Below are 23,745 nucleotides of genomic sequence, written 5' to 3'. Positions count from 1 at the left end.
AATTTAGCACTAAGTAGAAGGGTGTAAAGGGGAAAAGTCAATTTGGAGAGTGTTATTGACAGGTCAAAGCCGTGAGCTGGGGGAGCTGCAGTTTGCTTGAACAGGCTGCTGTAGTCTGGTTTCTGGAGACAGATGTTTGGGGTGTAAAGTGCTCACTGGTTCTCCAGGTTCCTCTTTCATGTGAAGTTCTTAGTGAAAACATTGCTTATGTTTCTCAGAATCATATGTGTTACTCCAGCCAGGTAAAGTAGAATACTCGGGAACGGTTTCAAACAGAAAAGGCTCTTATCATGATGTTGGGGTTATGCTGCACTTAGCACACCTGACTCTGTCTGTTGTGGGTTTTGCCTACAGTGGGCTGACGGTTGCCATGGCACTGAGTTGGATTTTTTTGATACTCCTGAGGTTCACAGCAGGATTCCTCTTCTGTGTCTTCATGTTTGGTGTGCTTGGAATTATAGGATATGGTAGGTAACACAACTCTTAAAATTGCCAAATATCAGAATAATGTCATTAGCAATTATCAGAACCCATTTACTTGCCTTAGGCTTAATTAGTTTAGATCATCAACTTTACAGCATTCATTTAATTTCACATATGTCTTCTCCATAACTCTTTCTGTCATTGGTTGGTCTGGTGGAGGAGCCTGGGAACTACTATCCCTGATCTTTTTGTGTGTCCTACCTGATTTCCACTGGAGAGACTAGGTTATGATCCAATCTCTCTTTTCCACCAAGGTGGGAAGGGCAATAAAGTCTGCCATTGGCTTCACTGACTTGTCTGAGATTGGCTGTATAACAGCCTTGACACTGCAAATGGAGAGATGGACAATATATACAATGTACAAATAAAACCATCGGTCTCAGTGGCCTGTCAGCTCCCCAGGTAGTGCTAACCCAACAATTAACTGAATGGCAATTAAGCTTGAAGCCATTCACAGTGAGAAAATGTCCATTTAGGTTGAAAACTGTAAGTCAGTGTGACTGCATGTGACTGGCCTCTGACTGTTTGGGACAACTGATTATTTAGTATGATGGAAAAGCCAAACATTCTTATCGATAGCACCAAATTTATTAAAGCATAGAATAGTGTGGACATGGCACAGTGAGTGCATTAACAAGCTAGACTGTGTGCAAGTGTGTGTGTGCAAGTGTGTGTGCCTGTGTGTGCAAGTGTGTGTGCATGTGTGCAAGTGCATGTGTGTGCAAGTGTGTGCACAAGTGTGTGTCTCTGTGTGTGCAAGTGTGTGTGTGCAAGTGTGTGTGCCTGTGTGTGTGTGTGTGTGTCTGTGTGTGATAATGAAAGAGTCTCACCAAGATGAACAGACTGTGAGGGGCATTGGAGTCTCATGACCCTCCTATGTTCAGCCTGGGATCCTGAAAGAGACCCAGATGCTGTCTGTGTTTGGCGCACACTTTGGCTGCCGTCAGGGCAAATGCCAATCCTGTGTAGATGAAATCACCCTCGATTTATGCAAGTGCTCTCAACTCAAAATCAACATCACAGGAAGGAGTCGTCTATGGATATGGACAGAAACCATCAGTGTCAGATTGAAATGTGCAATAAATCCAGTTGTAGAAAAATGCAGAAATAAGTATGTATAAAATGTTTAATGAGTGAAAGATGAAATCACAAAACTAAGTAACAGAGATGCCTGGGTGAAGATGAACCAAATGGAATTTCCAAAATAAAAATATTGTTAGATTAAAAATTAAATCAAAGCATTGTGACATGACTTGGTGGATAAACACTTGCTATGCAAGCCTGGCGACCTGAGTTCTATCCCTGGGTCCTGCATGAAGGCATAGGAGAGAACTAACTGTACAAAGCCTTGGATCTCCACTCATGTGATATGACACATGCATGACCCCCCATGAATGCACACACACATACACACACTTAAAAATTTGATACATTAAATGTCAAAATAGAGAACCAATGGGCTGAGAGATTAGTAAATCTCAAAGAATGATTTAAACACAGTAAAATGTGACTAAAATACTGTTGTGTGGATAAGACAGAGAAAGAATAATAACCAGAAAGAATGATGCCACACATGTCAGTCGTATTTGAAAGATATAAATCCATAGGTCCAGGAGACCATAGCTAAACCAAGGAGAGTAAAGGAAGAGAAATTCATGAGATCACATGGTCATTTATGCATATTCATCATTTGAGCAATTATGGCACACATTGTGTTGGACTCTTAACATGTAACAGCAGGCTAATAAATGAATGAAGGTCTTCACTTTGTTCAAGCTTGCAGTGAGGTAAACTGCATATTAGACGGTGGTAGTTGTGACAGGAAAGACACGATGTACCACAGGTGGACACAGCACACCCTGCAGGGGGAGGAGTGAGCACTACAGTGTTAGGACAGAGAGGGGCGGTGTCATTGTTGCTGTTGTTATTGCTGCTGTTGTTGCTGTGTGGCAAGCACTCTACGCTGAGCTACACCCCCAACACCAAGGTAGAAGACAGATGTGAAAACACCTGGAGGAAGCAATTCAGTTATGAAGTGGTGACCAGGGAGAGTTCTAGTCATGGGTGCAGCGAGAGCAAAGGCCCTGAGGAAGCCACATGCTGAAGGAATGGCTAGGGGGCTGAGCAGATGGGTATGCGACATAAAGGGGTCAATGTGAGGAGATGAGGTCATAGAATTCACAGAGCATCAGAGTCACACAGGGTATTGGGAGGCCCCATTTTCCCTTGGAGTGAAGTAAACAGGCTCTGCGTGCTTCTGAGCAGAAGAGTGATGGGACATGAGGATGACTGTGGTCCCTGTGTTAAGTAAGACAAGAGCAGAAACAATCAGACCAGTTGGGAGGCTACTGCAGCAGTCCATGTGTGAGCATGCAGTGAGCCCTGGCCAAGGAGACAGCTGTGAGGACGGCTGTGTGTGTGACGGGGTGTGCTTCCTGATGCCTGAATAGAGAGGAAAGGAAAATGATTCCTCATAGTGTGGGACTCATGAAAGAGAGTGAGCAAAGAAAATTAATTGGCAAACAATAGGTAAAGTGAAGTGAACTTTATTCTTATAAAATAATAACAGCTGGGCAGTAATGGCATGTGCCTTTAATCCCAGCACTCAGAAGGCAGAGGCAGAGGCAGAGGGATCTCTGAGTTTGCAAGGCCAGCCTGGTCTACTGAGTGAGTTCCAGGACAGTCAGGACTACACAGAGAAACCCTTTCTCAAAAAGAAAATGGTGCATTTTTCTTAAGTTAAAATGCATGTAACTAAGATCAATATCTTAGTACAAATAACCAGAATGGAGCTGATCACCAATTGACCAAAGGTCCTTGCATTTCCTTGTTAAATATTCTCTTTGAACTAGATTACTCAGCATGCAGTGTACTTCTAAGAGTGGTTATTAAAATAGAGTAGATGGCAGTACACTAGAAGAGAACTTAAAAACAGAACAGAATGGTAAGATTAAAATGTGCACACCCTATTTGGAACTGTATGTTATTTACAAGTCTTACAGAATGTGTAAGGAAACACAACAGTTAAAAGTGGAAGAATTGATTTTAAAAAATAGCAGTTATGAAAAGAAATCTATAGTAGCTAAAATCATATCAAAGTGGAACTTGAAATAAAGCTGTTAGGAACAGAACCAACCCAGTTCACTAAAACAAAACCAATTCTAAATTTGAATGCATCTAATAAAGTGCTCTCAAGATTCATAGAAGTACACAAGGTAAATAAGCCAATAAATAATAAATTAATATAAATAAGGGGGTGCTGGCACATTTTCCTGCAGGACAGATGTATTAAATAACAGTCCTGTTGGTGGGTGTTAAGGTTGCTACAAGCCAGGAGTGCGTTGAAAGTCACATAAATTCAGAAAGCATTTCTGTCAGCCAGAGTAGCACAGTTAGACTGTTGCAGGCAAACACTACTCTGGCTCTGTAGAAATGACCATATTGATCATTTTTATCTAGGTGGGTGTGATAAGCGTGTGGCTTCCACTTCAGAAAGTAACACTGAATATTGGTTCTTTTCTCTTCCTTTCAAGGCATATTCTACTGTTATCTGCAATACATCGATCTTCAGCAGAAACCACAGTCATCCATCCTGATTTACGAACCTGGGCTTAAAGCCACCATCAGCATGTTCTTTCTCTTGAAATACACTTGGCTCTCAATGAGTGAGTAGATTGTAAGAGTCAGTTTTGTTAACATGGTAACAATGAAACAGACTTGGTTCTCAATGACTGAGTAGATTGTAAGAGTCAGTTTTGTTAAAATGGTAACAATGAAACAGACTTGGTTCTCAATGAGTGAGTAGATTGTAAGAGTCAGTCTCGTTAAAATGGTTAACAGTGAAGAAGCCTTGTTTGTCCAAGAGGAAGCTTCAGTTTGGTGTACCCTGCTGAACATGTCAATCACTGGTGGTGACTGTAAATGTCCACGAGCTATAAATTGGAAAGTTGTGAATTTATTGTGCAGCCTAAGATAACACTACTTTAGAAGAATCCCAAATTTTAGTTTAAATTGGTTTGATTATGCGGACTTGATTGATGTTACTCTAAGAAAGGAAGAAGTGGCTGATTTTTGTGAGCTTTCTTTAAAAGAAAGAAGACACTTATTTACTTTCATAGAAAAACTTTCAATCTATTTATTGTATGAATTGTGAGAAATAACTGAAAATATTGAGTTATTTAAGGTTGGTAGTAATTTCTAAAGCAAGATCATCTCAAAGATGGTTTCTGGCTTATGTTTCTATAAATGGAGATTCATGTTCGTGAATCTAGGTTTTGACAATTCCTCGTTGAATTTTGGTTTCAAAATTTCCCCTTATTATTATTCATATTGCTTCTTACGTGTGTGTGTGTGTGTGTGTGTGTGTGTGTGTGTGTGTGTGTGCGCGTGCGCACGCGAGCGCACGCTCGGGCACGCTCGGGCACGCTCGGGCACACGCGTGTCTCGGGAAGGGGTGGAGGAAGAGGCTTGTAGACATTGTCTGATGCCTACAGTTATTACCAGCATGACACCCATCTCCATAAAACTTATTGTTGCCGCCTCATCCAAGAAACTCTGGACATTCAAGGGCAGGTGAGAGTATGTCCACAAGAAATAATATGTCCCAATTATCATAATCTCTGTGTGACCAGGTTTTATCTGGCAGGCACGCCACTGTCCCTAGTCAGAGCAAAATGCGACTAGGTTACCAGTGTGAAGCATTTTGAGCAAAGGGCCTTGTGGCCTATCTTCTCTGTTCCCATACCAGACTTTAGGACACAAGTCTCCACCACACTATTCCATCTGGTAAATCCAATTGTTCTCTTTTTCTTCTTACATAGGGCCTGATGGAGAGGCCAGATTCTTGGGTTTTACCTTTCCATTTTCAACCCTTACCAAAGATAGTAACCTTTGTCTTCATTATTTTTAACTTTTTACCCACAAAAATCTGGAGCTGCATTTTCTTCATGTTTCCTGAATTTGGATGACTCCCCAAGCCTCAGGCATCCACATACCATTGCTGGTCCTTGCCAGAGGAGAGCACTGTTTCCCAGGATTCATTGGAACCTTGTGGCCACTCTGGGAGGGAGCCTAGACACACTGCCCATGCTGGTCACTCTCAGCTGTCTTTGAAGAACTACTCACAAAAATGCCTTGGACATGATCAGTACCTGATACTGGAAAATTGACACATGTGCCTATAGGAAACAACAGAACCTTCTAAACGTTTTAAATCCTGGCAATACCAGTCTCTTTTGAAATGGGCCTCAGGTTCCCACTCTATTTGTCAATTATTGATTGAAACCTGATTGTGTTGGGAAAACATTGGGGTACCAGGAGGAAGAACATACATGTTAAGGTATATTGCTCCAGAAAATCCCTGGAAGCAAGTAGAGTTACAAATCTAAAAACGACCATTTTATCAGCCCTGGCTTGTGATAGGCAATAGCTCACCTTCTGCTTTTGCAGTTAGCTCCATGTCTGACCTTGGGTAAGTCTCAGCCTTAGGCTCACATCTCCTCTTCAGTTATAGTGCCTGCTTTCTATCAAGTATGTTTCTGTTGTATGTTCTTACTCAAAAAACAGGGACTAGAATGTATGAATTCAAAGGACAATCAGGTTTCTCTAATGTAGCCATTCTCGTGCCATTGTATAAATGTGTAAATCTAATATACAATACTTTTGACAAGGCAATTTCATGATGTAGAATATAGAATCCAGAATTTAGGATAATTTTGATGATTTCATTTTCTTAGGTTTGTTCAAGGAAAATGATTTTAGAATATGAGTATGCTCCACAGTTGTGGGCTCAAATTAGTGTTTTAAGAGACTAAGATGTACCTGTAAAATGACTGCATTGTTTAACTAGAGAAGACAGGGACGTACAAAGATTCATTACCAACTCCCTCCCATGACTTGGGGTACCTGATTTCTACAGATGTTCCCTGAAGTGTAGCATAAACTAGGATTTCACATACACCACCTGAGGGAGGCAATGAACACTCATCCCTGAAAGTGACCAATGTGAGCAATACAGCTGCCCAGCAATCAAGGGTGTGGTATCTGGCCTCCCAGGAGTTTGTTTAATACTTTCAGGGTCTCTTGCTCTCAGTACCATATTTCCTCAATCTCAGGGTCCCATGGTATCTGCATCTTAACATCTCTACAGCTTGGCTGCATCTTACAACCACTGACAAGTCATTTAAAGCATTAAAGGCTTGTTGGCATTTTCTAACACTGTTGTGACTTAAAGGTGTGTGTTAGAATTGGGGGAAGAAGGTGCAGTGTAACAAGAGTGTTTGACTTCAAGAATTGTTTAAAAGCAGATTTGGCTATCAGATAAGAAAATGGAGCAAGTGAGGGGTATATACTAGAAAGAGGTAACACTGCTTCACCCACTCGAGGAAGGAAAAAAGAGACCAGGGTTTTTCTCCTGTGGCTAGAAAAGTCCCCAGATGATAGGAACAACACAGGACTCAAGATTTCCTCACTTTACAGCAGTTTTCACACATGTGCATTTTATTCCTCAGGACACATTCTCTTCACATAGCAGCTCCAATGGGGTAACAGTTCTATGCATTTCAGCTCACGAGAGTTATAAATCTCAATCCAGCACTAAACTGGATTCTGTTTTTGTGCTGTGGTTTGGTTTTCTGAGACAGGGTCTCCGGCCAGTCTGGCCTCCATGCTTCTGTGTTTAGAATAGCCATGGATTTCTGATCTTCTGTCTTTCTGTGTGTCCATCATCCTATTCCCAGCTTACACAGCGCTGGGGATCAAGCCTGGAATACCAGGCTTGCTAGGCAAGCGCTCTACCAACAGAGCTGTGTCCCTTCATTTTGATGCTAAGAAGTTACTGCCCATGTCTAGTTGGATTGCACCTTCAATCTACTCATAGTTTCTGTGGTGGGGAGGGCCACACAGAATATAAGTGTAAGTGCAGCAGTGTGTCCTCTGCCTAGTCAGCCAGAAAGCATGGTGAGCCAGACACCACAGGCAGTGTGGCCATCTTCAAAGCCGCCTTCTCTGGCTGGCCTTCCTCCCTTCCCTCTTCCATGCTCTTTCTCCAGATCTGCAATGCAGGAGAGATGCTTCCATGGGGGAAAACGGAGCAAATTCAGGGGGTGACTTGAAATCCAATGCGGGTTCTGCTCTGTGTTTTCAGCACTTCTTGGAGGGGTTGATACGGGTTTCTAAGACTGGCATTTCGATGGAGGAAGACACTGGTTATATCATGAAGTATCAGAGTTAGCAGAAATGGTCTGATAAACTCAGTCCTAAGCCTGCTCCTGGTGCTCACCTGTGCTGCAGACTGATGTCTTTTCTTGTTCAGTGATCATCTTGTTCATCATTGAAGCCATCATCATCATCGTGCTCATCTTCCTCAGGAGGCGGATCCGAGTGGCCATCACCCTGCTGAAGGAAGGAAGCAAGTAAGGGCTCACTGCTCATGGCAGATGTCAGGCCTCGTGTGTGCACATGTGTGTGTGCATGTGTGCATGTGTGTGTGCATGTGTTGTGAGTGTGCATGAGTATGTGTGTGTGCGAGTGTGTGTGCGAGTGTGTGTGCAAATGTGTGCACATGATATATGTGAGCACGGGGTGTGCATGTGTATGTGAGTGTGTGCATGCATATGTGTGCACATGATATGTGTGTGCATGGGAGTGTGCATGTGTGTGCATGCATGTGTGTGCACATATGTGTGTTCATGGGGGTGTGCATGTGTGTGCGCATGCATATGTGTGCACATATGTGTGTGCATGGGGTGTGCATGTGTGTGTGAGTTTGTGTGCATGCATGTGTGTTCGCATGATATGTGTGTGTGGGTACATGTGTGCCTTCATTGTGTGTGTGATAGTTAATGAACACGTGTATGTGCATGCATATGTGTGCACATGATACGTGTGTGCACGGGGGTGTCTGTGAACATGTGTGCTCATTAGTGTGGACACCAGAAGTTAACATGGCTCCACGTTAGTTTTGAGACCAAATGTCTCCCTGGCTCTGGACTTCACTGCTCACCTAGACTTCCTAGCTAGCAAGCTCCTGCATCTTCCTGTGTGCACCCTTCCCATGTGAGGTGAGAGGTGACCGCATGGCAGCTCTGTGAGTGGGTGTCGGGAGATAGCGTGGGCTGCACAGCAAGCCCTGCACGAAGTGGACGTCTGCCCTGCACCCCCCACACTACCAGGACTTCCTAAGGAAGAAACTGAAGAACACTTGTTTAAGTTCAGATTGCACAGGTCAAGGTCACCTCTAACAAGTCCTTTCTGCCCCCAAACCACAGTGCAAACTAACCTGTGCAGTCTTGCACACGCATTTGAACATGTGTATGTTAGAATATGTAAGTAGTGAAGTACAAATGGAGGGAGCCGGCTGCACCATGGCCACCTTACTCCACGGTGGCTCATGTGCTAAGGTTACTGATTGAAAGAATCTGCAGTGCGCAGAATCACTGTAATTCCATGATACCACTGTGTGCTGTGCCTGTGTGCGCATGACAGGATTCCTGTTGGACAAAGTGCTGACTCTCGAGCGCCTGACCATGCATTCTGTGTGTAAAACACCTAATTCAGGCACACTTAATGCCCAGGGCCACTCTCGTTTTAAAGAATGTTGCAAAATAAACCTCTTTCATAAGATTCAGTAATACCTATAGTTTCCAGACTATTCCAAAAGGTCACTGGAGAGAATCTGTGCCGTCAGGTTGTGAATGAGAGAGCAGGGAAAAGACTCCCAGGAAGCCACAGACCCTCTGCTTAGAGCAGTGGAAACAAAGTTGTTAACCACCAAGGACTGAATTATTTTTAATTATCTTTAAGGACTAATTTAACAAAATTGCCATATTATTATAATAATAGCTCCACCTGAAGCCAGTGGTTTAGACAGCTAACAAGCTGTTGGTTAAACTTTCCCCCTTACAATAAATGGGGCCCTATCATTATCTTTGGAAAGTACTGATTTTCTGGATTTATTTCTTAAATGGTACATTTGTGTCTATTTCACTATAACTCAACTCATTTCTTACAGCCTTTATTGTACAGGTGAGTGTGTACATGAGGTGTGTGTTTGTGTGTGTGTGTGGTTTGTGAGTGTGTGATATGTGTGTGCATATGGGGTGTGTGTGTATGCATGTGTGTGCATGCGTGTGTGTGTGTGTGTGTGTGTGTGTGTGTGTGTGTGTGTGTGTGTAGTTTTGGAGGGCTGGCATCACTGTGATAGGCTGATAGAGTGTGGAGAAGAAAGAGCTGGAATTAGTAGGTTCAGAGTAAAGTTTTGGATTCTTAACAGCTTAAATTCAGATTGTGCAGGAAAGAAGGACAGTGGAGCTCTGCAGTGAGTCAGGCCAGCAAGACTGTGTGAGCAGGCAAGAGTGTGTGAGCAGGCAAGACTGTGTGAGCAGGCAAGGGTTTGTGAGCAGGCAAGACTGTGTGAGCAGGCAAAGGTGTGTGAGCAGGCAAGACTGTGTGAGCAGGCAAGACTGTGTGAGCAGGCAAGACTGTGTGAGCAGGCAAGGCTGTGTGAGCAGGCAAGACTGTATGAGCAGGCAAGGCTGTGTGAGCAGGCAAGAGTGTGTGAGCAGGCAAGGCTGTGTGAGCAGGCATTGATGTGGGGAGGTTCTTTGATATTTCTCCTTGGTAATACCAAACAGAAATGTGTTCCATCTGGAGACATAGAAAAGCAACCACTTAAAAGCTGCTTGTGACAGTGTTGCAAACTGTCACCTGGGGAAATGTTCTAGAGGGAAAATCTACTTCAAGGGTCCCTGCATTGTGGGAGATGATAACACAACCATCTCTTCCCCAGGAAGTAGTGGGTGTGAGGCAGAGAAGGGTGGCCTCTCTGACACGTTGTTAAGATGGAGTGAACTATGTCACAGAGAAGTAGCTGCCCACACGGTGCCTACTATAGAGGCCAATGCTGTGTTGAACGCAGCACAGAGGCCTCTGAACCAGGAAAGAAATCCCACACTTTAACACAAGGCCCACAAGGTCTTCGCTGGCCACTCAGAGGGGAGGGGAGCGGAAAGTCTTGTGCAGGAGGCGAACCTGGCACTGGGAAAACCCCACTTTAAAGTGAATGAGTGAATGTCAAAGCCAGCTCATAACTTGCTTCACCCATCACCGGAGGAAATTATCAGTGGCTATTACTACTATTATGGGATCCAATCTAAGGCTTGCGTCTAGTTCTTAATGGACATTTAATTATTGAGAAAGCACAGATCTGATCCAGAGTCTTTTTGAACAATGACTGTTTGCTTCATTTCAGAGCCATTGGCTACATCCCCAGCACGTTAGTCTACCCGGTTTTAACTTTCGTCTTGCTGTCCCTCTGCATTTCCTACTGGGCTGTGACAGCCGTGTATCCTTTGGCAGCTGACCCTTGGTGTGCAAAATAATAGATTTCATTAAGACACTCTCATGTATATGTGATTGCACTTAGCTCATAAGTGCCCTCCCTCTTCCCTTACCTGACCCTCCCCCATCTCTGGATAACAGATTTCTTTATCTCTAGAGTCCACCTTGCTGTTTGTTACCAGAGCTCGTGTTCATAGTTTTTCACCCCTGTAAAGATGATGAACAACCTAAAGAAGTAACTAGATTAGGTTCCAAGCCTTAAAATTTGTCAGTCAAATTTAATTCCTGCCCTCCAAAGGGGGTCACGAGGTCTGTTCTGTTCTGCTGCATAGTCTTGACAGTAATCTAAGGAGGGACGGTGCTCCCTACCTTGCTGGTTTCTCACAGTCCTCTCAGTGCCGCTGACCGTGATGCACCAGTATCAGCCTCCTAGAGGGTGATCGTCAAGGCATAGGAAGAAGACGTTTAAAAGCTCGCTTCTCCACAGTCTGCAGATTGCGGTTTTCCTGTCTGTCTGTCTTTAACTTAACAGTAAACAGTTTATCCTTAATCAAGTGTGCTCAGTTTCTTGGCTACATCAGGGTTACCGATATTCAAAGTCATGGTCCCACAGGGGAAATGTATACACGAAGACGAAACTTGTGACCCAGAGGTGGGTAAAAGAATTCTGCTATAGGGAGCGCATCAGGAAGCTGATACAGGGAAATCAGTGCAGAGAGAAAGGGGAGGTGTCTTTGGGAAGGCACTGAATGCAGCAGGCAGAGCAGAGCTCCTTGGTCTCTACAACTCAAAAAGACAGTGTGGCAATGAAGACATGAATAAATGTAAAAGTATGGCAGGAAGAGAGATTATGCATATAGATGATAGTAAGTCCTTTCCAGAACTCATTAAAGAAGACTATCAATATGTCAGAGAAGTAACAATCAAAAGTAATGGAAAAAAAAAAAAACAGACAGAATATCCTGTTGGGCCATAAGAAAAAATAAGAACCACATTTAATACCATGTTCTCATATTTTCTTCCGAGGGCAGATATTTCCTAAAAGTCACATTCCCAAAGTCTGCCCCGGGGCGTCATGCAACTTCTATTCCTACGGTGGAAAGAGTGCGTATCACAGTTACCACCTGATCTTCCAGATCTACAACCTCTTTGCCCTGCTCTGGCTTGTGAACTTTGTCATTGCATTGGGTCAGTGCACCCTCGCTGGGGCCTTCGCTTCTTATTACTGGGCCATGAGAAAACCAGAGGACATCCCCAAGTGCCCACTCTTCATTGCATTTGGACGAGCAGTGCGGTAAGCTCAAACCCTGAACTCCGTGCCCCTTTCTTCAGGCACAGTTTGTGCTCTGTTCTTCATTCTTGGCTAGTGAATCCAAGCGGCAAAGTACTAATGAGTTGAAAATATAATTTGAGACATGTTAGAAGCTCGTGGCCTCTAGTCACACAGCCACAGTTTTGCAATTGCTTGCCCAGGTCCATGTCCTAAATCCCATTGGTTACCGGAGATGAGAAGGGATAGAGTTGGACACCAAAGGAATTAACTTGTGTCCCCATTGGTCAGGCCAAGTCCTCTTCTAGGAGAACATATTATGGATTATAGAGACAAGACAGATAATTGGTTTCAAACTTCCTGTGGAAAGCTCCATCAACTTAATAAGAGATTTAAAAGAAAGCGATTTGTTTCTGCCGGTCCTTTTTTACCCATGAAACTGTTCAAGAGGCACCCTGTACATGTGGTGTGGCTCCCACACCACGACTAGGTCTAATAGAACCTCCACTTGTGGAGCCCGTGCCACAGCTAAGTCTGAGTGTCAGGCGAGAGCCTGGAGATTTAATTAAAAGACGAGATGCCCGGCCGTTTGTACTATGTGTGTCTGTCTTCCCTATATGCACTTATAGCACAGAGGGAAAACCCCAGGTGTAAGAGCTCCTGTTTTTGATGCCAGTGGGGCAAGGCTGGAGCTGTAATCCAGGACTAGAAAACAGGATGCACCTGTGATTATTGGCTGACAATCAGCTCACGGAGACCCTGTGGGGTTGGGGCCAACGTCTCCCAACAATGCACAACACCTCACCTTCAGTTGTGTTTTGTCTTCACCTAGATACCACACGGGGTCTCTAGCCTTAGGATCTTTGATTCTTGCATCAGTCCAGGTGTTTAAAGTGATCATAGAATACATGAACTATCGACTTAAAAGTAAGTTTGCTGAATTGATCAAACACTTGTGTGATAATAGAGGGAGGGGTGGGGAGCCGGGTAACCTGGTGACTGGTGTGGACCAAGGTGGAAAGGGTAGAATTGTAGGGATTTGAGTGTATTTTGAAACACAGCCCAGCAGGGCTTGCTAAGGATTGGGTACCAAGAGGAGGGTGGAAAAGCTGGGGAAGGGAGAGAATCTGGGGTCATCATGGTTGATCTTGTGGAACCCAGGAGAAGCAAATTTCAGAGGAATTGGAGAATTCTGTCATAACACGTTACTGTGGAGGAGCGTGCAGAGATGTCATGTGTGCAGTTCCACATCTGCCAGGCTTAAGACAACTGTGAGCCCTGACATCAGTCTTCATACACAGCACACACAGTCTACACACACAGAGAGAGACACAGACACAGACACAGACACACACACACACACACACACACACACACACACACACAGACACAGACACCACACAGACACAGACACAGACACACACACACACACACACACACAGAGAGAGACACAGACACAGACACAGACACACACACACACACACACACACACACACACACACACACACACACACACAGAGGCTCTGTTCATACCCTATCATTTCATACACAGCACACACAGTCTACATACACACAGGCTCTGTCCATGCTGTATCATAAAAGATAATCAAGTGGACAAAAAGTTGGAGTGCTCACATTTCCTGATTGAATTTCCTGATTTAAAATAAAATGATCATCAAAACAGGATGGTTTGGTGATCAAGTGAACATATAGACCTGGGATAGCATGTGGATCCCACACATAAATTCTAACCTTTAAAACTGTTTGATTGGGAAAGACTGGTCAGTTTAGCAGTTTAATGGTGATAGAAAAGTTGGAGTGGCCAAATATAAATGCACCAGGTTAGACCCACACTTACAATAAATACAAAATTAACCCACAGCACATCAAAGATCTACACACACGGGGTAATGCTATAATACTTTTAGAAAATAAAACAAAAGAAATCTTTATTTGATGGCAATTTCTTGATTTCACACCAAAAGCACAAAGAAAGAAAAAGTGAATTGAACTTTATGAAAATCAAAAACACTCATGCAACAAAGGAATTACAGAGTGAAGAGACAACCCACATAGGAGAGGGAAACAGTCATAAACAACATGCCAGAGAATGGTCTAGTGTCCAGAACACATGCAGAGCTCTGTCACTCGGTAGCAAGCAATAAAAGTTCAAAGGTGGCCCGAGGAGTTGGGAAGACCTCATAGAGACAGGAGCACTCGACCAAGACAAAAGGATGCAGTGTCATTATATAGAGGTGTGCAGACCAAACCCACACATCCGTCAGAGCAACCACAACAAACAGGCTGTGAATAGTGCGGCTCACATGTAGAGAGACTGGATCCTTCTATACCAGGCTGTGGATACTGTTGTGGAGGGCAGAGAGGCTCGATCCTTCCACACAAATGCCACCATGGGAACAGCTGCAGTCTGTAAAAAGCTAAAGTTATAATTTCATAGTCACCCAGAAAAGGACGTCTACATTGGTCCCCAGTATCTGTGACAACAGTATTTACCATAGCCGAAGGGTGTGAGCCGCCAAATCCACTAGAGTGGACAGGATACACCTACATTATGTACCTATAGGGAAATGCTAGTGCTACAAAAAGGAAAGAAGTGGTCAAGTTTGAAGACATTGTGCTAAGTGAAAAAGGCCAGATAAAAAAGAATCCTCTTTGTATCATTCTACTTGGGGTTCCTAGAAGAGGCAGCCCTATGCCAGCCAGTAAAATATGAGCAAGGGGAATCAAGTGTGAGAGGAACTTAGAAGGGTGATTTTTGATTGGGCATTGATTGGATTGAATTGGATTGGATTGGATAAGAACTTCTGAAAATGGAGAGTGAAATTATTTTTACAGCATTGTAAATATGCTAAGGCCACCACACCGTAGATGGGAGAATGGCTAAAATGTCAGTTAGGTATACATCACGATTAAAAAAAATAAGAAAAACCTATTTGCAGTGTCACCATTTTGGGTCTGAAGGCTGAGAGTTGCTAATGGACTTAAATGCCCTCCCACAGAGACACAGAACCGTGTTTCCCGATTCCTGAAATGCTGCCTACGGTGCTGTTTCTGGTGTTTGGAAAAGTTGGTGAAGTATTTAAACAGAAATGCCTATATCATGGTAAGTGGGCCACTGTTCATGTATGGTACCCTTGTTCTGCCCAGTGACTACCACACAGGAATCAGGGCTACACTTTTCTTGAGATGTTAGTACCTTTGATATCTCATTTAAGGGGCAATATTTGCATTGAAATTTTCAAAGTGTGCTCCAGGGCCAGAGAGATGGCTTTGAGGGTAAAGGGGCTTGCTGCAAAACCTGACGAGCCAAGCCAGCCCTAGGTCCCTCAGGGTGGAAGACGAGAACCAAATAACATCTGCTGGCAAGCTGTGGAGTAAGCACACACACACACACACACACACACACACACACACACACACACACACAGACACACACACACACACACACACACACACGTACACACACACACACACACACGTACACACATGTACACACACACACAAGTAAATGTAATTAGACTTTAAAATGGCAAAGGTGGAAGTGTGGTACGTTGAAATGGTGCTGTGCGTCTGATAGCTGTGTAAGGAAGCTGTTGCTCCTAGTCCCTTCAGGGAAGAAACTGCCTTTCTAATAGAGGGATTTACATAATTTTAAGGAAGGATTAATCATTCTAATGAACTTTATGTTAAGAAGAGTAAGCAGTGCTAATGCTTGGGCAGATCTCTAACTCATTCCCTGTGAGAATGTGGAAGCCTCTAAAGAATTGTTGTGTTTACATAGTAGACAGAAAAAAAAAACAACTCTCTCAAAATGCAGACGCTGCCATATGACAATGCTTGCTTATCATTACAGTGGAGAGGGGACTGGAGATGGGATTCCTATCCTCATGAATCGAAGACTCAATCAATTTATCTACAGAGAGAGACAGTGCTGATGAGCCTTTTAGTCAGTAAATCCTCATCGTGGAAAGGATTGGCTTTCCTTAGGAGTAATTTTTTTATGTGATGACAATATCCAATCCACTTAGTACCCACTACAGCCTAATGTTTTTCGAAGATAGAACCCCTCATCTGAGACTTGAAAGAAAGCCTGCCCCTACTTACACACTTGGCCAGCCCCTTAGTGTCAATGATCCTGAGAGCTCTGTGGGGTCAGGGACAGAGAGCTCCTAGGCATCCCACAAACCCAAATGCTGGGAAGAGGACAGGGTTATTAGTGTGGAAGATGGCAATGAACTGTGCTGTCCTGAGTGTTGTCCGTGCTACTAACAAGAGCACTAATCATTTTCTTCAGATTGCATTATACGGTAAAAACTTCTGTGAGTCGACAAAAGAATCTTTCTCTCTGCTCATGAGAAACATTCTAAAGTAAGTAATCGGGCTGAAGATGGCCATGGGCAACCTGGTGAGACTTGGCGTGACACCCTTTGCTTGTAGTGACTCTGGGTGCTACTGGCCTTATCAGCCATGGGTGTTACCTTTTAGTTTGATAGATTTAAAAAATAATTTATTCTTTTAAATTTTATTTTACATTCCAACATTGCAATCAGCATTCATTTCTTTTCACAGCTCAAAGTTGTAGTTCCCTTCTTCTACCTAGGTGGCTACAAATTTGATTTTTATTGTCCTTCCTGCCCAAGAAGTTCTCCAAGTGACTTACATTGGCATTTCCTTGATGCCAGTCTCCTCCTCTCACAGTTGTTGGGAAATGGGTTTGTGGAATCGGAGAATGAATTCACCGTGCTCAGGATCCAGAGTCCCCTGCTAATCCCACCAAATGACAGTAAAAACCTGAACCCAAATCATTTGGTCAAGTTAAGGGACTTTTATTTTCTGTCAAACAGAGCTATCTCCCTAAAGAAGAGTTTGAGAAAAATAGCACCAAACACAGGAGAAGGTGGGGTTTATATATTCCAAAAGAGCCTGCAAGGCGAGGGCTTTTCAAGGGTTGGGGGAATTTCCAGAGGAAATTTTGGTTCTGTAGGAACTTGGCTGAACATTTCATAGTTATTTGGCAGAACATCTTATCCTTCAGGGTGGTGGGAGCATGTCAAATTCCAGAAATAGGTTAGAGCACGGTCAACTTGAGTTTTGCAGCAAATAGAAATAGACTTGTTCTGACATTACAACAAAATGGCTTCCATCCTTAAGATGGAGTCAAGCTGGCCCATCCCCTTAGGATATAGAGACAGAACCAGACACCCCTGTTGTTCGTCACCCCATGACCCTAAAATATCCCCTTCTGTGGGCCTCATTAGAAATAAGAACCTCGTGTCTGGCTTCCATGCTTATTTCTTGCATTTAAATAATTGACAAAATTTCACCAAATACATCAGAAAGTGAACCCGTGAGTCTCTCTACCTCATGCAAGTTTCCAGCACTGAGTGCATCAAACACTGAACTATACTTTCTTATTCCCCCTTGATGCTCAGAGTCGCAGTTACAGATGAAATCACATGCTTCATACTACTCCTGGGAAAAATCCTAGTCTCTGGGATTGTAGGTGAGTAGCGATGACAACATGGATTCAAAGCTGTAAGGAGTTTGGAAAGCTCTGTGCTACAAAAATCTCGATAACCTTTCTCAATGTGGGATATTTGTGTTCCACTTTTTCAACGTAGGTCTCCTGGCCTTCCTACTCTTCACAGAGCGGCTGCAAAAGATTGTAGAAGGACCAACAACTTTAAATTACTACTGGGTACCTTTCCTGGTAAGAGTTGATGTCTTAGACACTTGGGGACACTGTAACAAAAACAACACAGGGTGAGTGGCTTTGATGATAGAAATGTATTCGTCAAAATTTGATAGGCTTGGAGATGTCAGGTGGGCCGAGGTTGAGTCCTCACGCCACGTGCTGGAAAGAAAGATAGCAGATGGGGTCTCTTTGTAGAAGGGCACAATCCTTGTAGAAGGGCATTACCATTGTGACCTCAGAAGTTCCCAGAGGTCTTCCCAAACCCTTTCTCTTCAATTTGATCACATTGGAGATTATAGTTCTCGTATAAGAATGTGGGGGACGGTTCAGTCTTGGAAGCTTAGCATCAGTGATGTCATGATTTGTGAAGAGATAGGAATATAGGAAAAGCAAAGGAAACAGAAAGAGCAAACCCAAGTGTTGTTGGTCTTAACCTAAGTCTCCTGCTTTTGATGTTGGGTTCCTTGAAAAGGACTGCTTTGCTGACAGGGTTGCAGAAGGTTAACTGGCTGTTCTTCCATGAGTTACATTCATCTGGACATAAGCAGGGCTAGGCAGGGCATAGAAGCCAGCCCACAACATACTCATGTCCCCAGATATAATGACAGGACCTTCTGGAAAAGAAGCTGGCCTTGTGAATGACGGGGGGGGGGGGATCTTACTAAGTACCTGTAGCACTGACAATGCCCACCCGTTTGGGCGTGGCCACAGGTGCATACAGGGTGTGGGATATAGGCCTGAAGAAAGGGCAGGCGTGGGTCTCTTGGGGTTCTGGTCGGGTCTCGGAGGGCAGCTGACACTGGATACTCAGAGAGCTGACCCTGGGTTATCAGTTTCTCATGTAAGTGATTTCTCTTCAATAAAATTAACCTACACCAACCCTACCCCGTGTATGGTGATCTTCCTCTACAAGCTGACTCCCCAGATGGGGCTCTAACTTGGATGAAGTTGTCCCCTGAGGGGAGTGGATGTCTATGCAGAGACATCTTCTCTGTAGTCTGCATTCCTAGTCACTGGGGAAGAGTGGGTAGACGAGTAGAGCTGCGTGGATTCCTGTGGGATCCTCTCCTTCTCCATTGTCAGAGCAGATGCTGAGTAACTTGAGGACCCAGGTAGCATGTGCTCTTAACCCCTTAGACTCCACTGCCTGTATGTGCAGGAGCTCAGAGCTGAGATTCTTTGGGTAGGCATGAGGAGTATTGGTGACCATGTGAGTGAGCGAGTATGTGGTTTGTTAGTCTCAGGACAGCATGCTATCTTAAAGGTATCTATATTGCAGATGTTTGCACGCAGCACAGAGTACTCCAGCGCCTGCTGGTCCTGCCTTCCATTTGCAGCTGCATTATTACTGCTCTGAGTGAAGTCAGTAATGGGCTGATTCTCTTCTTTGCCTGTTCACAGACTCTTGTGCTTGGATCTTACCTGATTGCTCATGGGTTCTTCAGCGTCTATTCAATGTGTGTTAAAACCATTATCATCTGCTTCTGTAAGTATCCAGTGTGTGTGTTTGTGGGAAACTGAAAGATGAGAAGGTTAAAAGCTCAGTCACCTACCTGGCTTGGTGATGTGCCGTTACCTCGAATGTAAAGCAGCATTTATTTGGAAGGAGACCTTACTTGTACATGCTCATTAGTTCTGTTTTGGAGAGACTAAAGCAAGAGGACTGAATGTCAATTTCTGGCCAGGCTGTGCTATGTAGCATGACCTTATCTCAAAAGTAAAAAGTCTTGAGCTATGAAATTAAATCTTGGTTTTATGTTTTCCATGGAGTTAGTGTTGTGGGGCATTTTTGCTACTTTCAGAAATGAACAGATAAAGTTGAAAGGTGACACTTTAGAAAACCACAGGAAGAGCTTCCTAATAGCCATGATAACCATGGAGACAAAGCTCCGAGGGCCCGTGGGTCCTGTGTGAGGTACCCAGGGGCTGTGTCTCAGGCGCAGGCCAGTTGGTGCCTTCTCCCTTGCCAGCATCGTGTCTGTTTGCCTTGTGCTTGACATGCTAACACTAACTCCTCTGGTTTCTCCCTGTTCAACTCTCCAATTTGTGAAACTCTGGGTCTCGGTTCTGCTGCGGCCCCCACCTTTGCCCTGCCTTGGCTACTGATGTACAGGTGAAGATCTGGAGAGAAATGACGGATCAGCAGAGAAACCTTACTTTGTAACCCCCAGCCTGCACAGGGTTCTGACCAAGACACGTCCAGTTCCCCAGAGACAGAGAGAGTAGAAAAGCTCCAAGCAGGAGTTTGTTTGTTTGTTTTTGACTTCGGTTGATTGCAATGTGAAAATGTTGCTTTGGAGCAGTATGCAAGCTCCATGCTGTTCTGAAAAATGTTGCCATTGGTACCATCTGAGGGATCTGGCGTTTGATGGTGGCCTAATTTACTTTATAGACTGTGGTCCCAATTGCAAAAACCTGTAGCTGACAATGTTTTAATAACTTTTATAGCTTTGCTAGCCTTTCTTTTTAAATAAGTGTATATTTGTAAAGGATATTCAGGCAGTTGTTCGTTTTTTTACAAGACTACAAATGTGTAATCCATTAGCCATAAAAACGTTGAGTTCTAGTTGACCAGCGTATGGTACTAAATTTGTAAATATGGTGCTATGTCCATAGTTACTGTTTAAGCTGGTGAACAGCTGTTTAAAACTGTGATTCAACTTGTAACCCTGGTTCCTAGAGAGCCTCTCTCAAGTGGGCGATTTAGTCCGTGACAGGCATGTAAAAGTGTGTGTCCCACAGATTCACAGGCTAACCTCGCTGCAGTGGGAGTGAACCTGGAGTCCTTGTGGTTCATCAGTTTCAGTGAACTGAGACTCATGCTGGGGTCAAATCTAGATTTGGGAATATCGTTTCCATTGCTGTGAACCTTGGCCACCCTGAGAACATCCTGAGCAGAGCAGAAATGGCTGCCTCTCTCTTTGCTTGTCTTCCTGAGTTTCCCGTTCCAGCCATACAGAAGGCCCGTGGACTCTCCTTGTCATGGGTACAGACCTATGTCCCTGTGACGTCCCTCAGCAGAAGGTTTGAGTTCAGCTTTCAGTGAAGGAAGAAAGCCGATGGGTCCCTTCAGATTTCTATCAGGTACCACAGCTCACGTTTCACATCAGAAAATCTCCCCGCCCCCACCACAGCCCCAGGGCTTAGAGAGGAAGCTGGTTTGTTGTGGCCGTGCCTAAATCTCACATGATGTGGAAAAGTGTGACTTGGACCCAGACATTTTGCCTGCTCTTGTGTGTGTGTGTGTGTGTGTGTGTGTGTGTGTGTAGGTAGACCACATGGCCAGTATAAAACGCCCCTCCAAAGAGCAAGGGATTAATCAGTGCCCTTTTGGTTTTGACGTTACTCTTGTATCAGATTGTCTATTAATGATGGAATGTGCGGATATCAATGTGGCCCTCACATTTGAGAGTCCGGAAGACATCCTTGAGTTACAAGTTAATATGAACGCTAATTTATTTACTTATCCTCAAGTGTGTGAACCTAGACTTAGGACAGTTTTATGGAGACTTTCTACATAGAGCCAGTTATTCTAGAAGGTTTTCAATGTATTGGCCCACATGACAGCCAGCAGCTTGTTCTTGGCTTACTTTATTGAAATGACACAGTCACAAATGCCACCTGGCCAGGAGCCTTCTTCACCCTTTCCTTGGTAAGGTAGAGAAAAGCAATCACTTACCTTTTTCTTGAATTTTGGTAGTGTTTTGTTTTCACCATGCAAGTACCTCAACAAAGACCTTTAGGAATGTGACATCTACTAGTGACTCTGTAGCTGCAGGTGTCCGCTGTACCCAGGGACTTATGATTGGACATGGGCCACTCTCTGGATTGTGATAAAATCTTTTAATTGATTCAGCTACACAGATCAGATTAGCTGTAGATCAGATGTGAGTAATTAGCTGTCATTTTTGTTTGTTTGTTTGTTTGTTTGTTTTTTGTGTTATGGTGTATTTCTGCTGGGAAAAATAGTCTCCGTTTATTACTTCTGTAATTAAAAAGCCTAGAGTAAAAATGTATGTTGTTTTTGGAGAAGAATTTTAGAAGCCATTTTCTTACACAGCAATTAAACGTTTTTAAAACACAGAGCAATATTTTCAGAGCTGTCTATGGAAGGATTTGCGATTATACACAAAGACCACTTTGTCAAGGTTTTGCAATCTAAATTGTCATTGGCAAAACAAAGGCAACTTGGAAGCTTGGATATTGTAATTTAGGAAGTAAATTTGAGTGGGGAGTAAATGTTATTTCCTCAATCGTTCCATGGAAAGGCTTGAAGTGTCTCCAGAGCTGACCTGGGACACCGACTGAAATGGTATCTGATCGCTGTATTAACAAGGGCTGATCGTTTCCCATAGCTGTTTACAATGATGCTAACGGTGTCTGTTCTAGCCATGTTTGGCGTTGCTGTGCAGAGTGTGGGCAGCAGGGGGCGATGTTGCTCCTCCGGCCGCTCTGTGTGCCATTGACTTCCGCCCTCCTCCCTCCTAGTGGAAGACTTAGAAAGGAACGATGGCTCTCCTTCCAGACCCTATTTCGTGACTCCGGACCTCAAGGAGATTTTGATGGAGTCAAGAATGAATGAGGATAAGTATTAGTAGGAGAGCCAGCGGGGGATCCTGCCGCCTGTGTCACCGCCTGTCACACTCCGGCCACAGTGCTTTGGTTGGGGACATTTGTATCCACAGCCCTGCTGCTTGCTTGCCTTAGCATCTCATACCAAAGCCCACAATGTATGTAACCTGTGAAGCCATCGGAAGTCGCAAGGGGATTGTTAATAACATGCAACATTTTTATACTAAGATCTTTCAGTTTGTTTTTGTTTTTGTTTTGTTTTGTTTTTACATAAAGTGGCTTGGATGTTTTGAAAAATATATGGAATACATTCATATTCTTTTTAGTATTAACTTAATGAAGGACACATGATTTAAATCAAAAGCTCCTAATGTTTTTTGGGTTTTTTTGTTTGTTTGTTTCTTTGTTTTTGTTTTTGTTTTTGAGATGACAACCAAAAGGCTTCTGCAGGGAAAATTGATAATTAAAGCAAGATAAAAGTTTTCAAGGCTCTTCCCCACTCCTGTCTAATAGCCAACCTGTTGAGCGGGGCCACCCTCCTTGGCTTCTGCCTGTCTAAGTAGAGAATGCTTCCTGTGAGAGCTGTCCAGCCCTTCCCACTCAGCTCTCTCACAAGTGCCTTCCTGGCTGGTCAGCACTTCCTGGATCTTGTGGGCAAGTGTACAGACCTTGTTTGGAAAAATTAAACCTTGCAATGTCAAGCGACGAAAAGTCTTCTCACATTTTTTACTTTATTTTGTTCTGTTTTGTTTCCATCTTGCTCTGTGACCAGACACCTCTGGTCATTTCACGACTTCTGACAATCCTCGACGCCAGAGGAGCGCATAGTGTGACACTAACAATTCCCCTTGCACCTCGTGGACATTCACAAACGTGTGCTACACGCAAGCAACCAGAGGGAGTACTTGCTGGATTTGTCTTTGTTTTTACCAGAAGACATTTTAAAGTGTAACGTTTTCTACAAGTAGTTCCTTAAAAACACAGTCGGTCGGCATCTACACATTTCGTGTCTTGTGGGAGTTACACAGGGAAACTTTCCCCCTTGGAGGGTGGCAACAGGTACGCCCTGTGCTGAAAAAGCTCCGAAACACATGACCCTTCCGTGAGAACCTGCTCTGTATGTCATTCCACTAACGTTTTATATGAAACAACTTGTTTACCTGTTGGTTTTTTATTGTGCCAACAGAAACAGGAACTGTTTTTGATTCAGTTTTAAGTAATTTTATGAGGATTGCTAAGTTGGAGAACTGACTGAGTTTACCAACTCAGACTCAGAGCAAGTCAACCCCACGTGGAGATAAGTGAGGCAATCAATCATAACTTACTATTGTTTATCAATGATCTGTTTGTTAGAAGGTCACTTTAG

The 23,745-nt window shown here is 43.8% G+C and overlaps 1 protein-coding gene across 1 annotated transcript in view; it reads left to right on the top strand.

Annotated features, from left to right (window-relative positions):
- The window catches only part of Slc44a5 (solute carrier family 44 member 5), a 168,670-nt gene extending 146,268 nt beyond the window's left edge, over positions 1-22,402 (top strand). Inside the window, exons 13-25 of the mRNA XM_027395184.2 lie at positions 355-467; positions 4,017-4,148; positions 7,796-7,895; positions 10,733-10,825; positions 11,386-11,473; positions 11,853-12,115; positions 12,924-13,018; positions 15,112-15,215; positions 16,407-16,480; positions 17,545-17,615; positions 17,734-17,822; positions 19,209-19,293; positions 22,296-22,402. Coding sequence (XP_027250985.2) covers positions 355-467; positions 4,017-4,148; positions 7,796-7,895; positions 10,733-10,825; positions 11,386-11,473; positions 11,853-12,115; positions 12,924-13,018; positions 15,112-15,215; positions 16,407-16,480; positions 17,545-17,615; positions 17,734-17,822; positions 19,209-19,293; positions 22,296-22,402 — 1,414 coding nt within the window. The remainder of the gene's footprint in view (positions 1-354; positions 468-4,016; positions 4,149-7,795; positions 7,896-10,732; positions 10,826-11,385; positions 11,474-11,852; positions 12,116-12,923; positions 13,019-15,111; positions 15,216-16,406; positions 16,481-17,544; positions 17,616-17,733; positions 17,823-19,208; positions 19,294-22,295) is intronic.
- Positions 22,403-23,745: the final 1,343 nt, after the last annotated feature.

This window comes from Cricetulus griseus (genome assembly GCF_003668045.3).
Source record: "Cricetulus griseus strain 17A/GY chromosome 1 unlocalized genomic scaffold, alternate assembly CriGri-PICRH-1.0 chr1_0, whole genome shotgun sequence".
NCBI lineage: Eukaryota > Metazoa > Chordata > Mammalia > Rodentia > Cricetidae > Cricetulus > Cricetulus griseus.
This window is presented reverse-complemented; position numbering and strand designations above follow the sequence as displayed.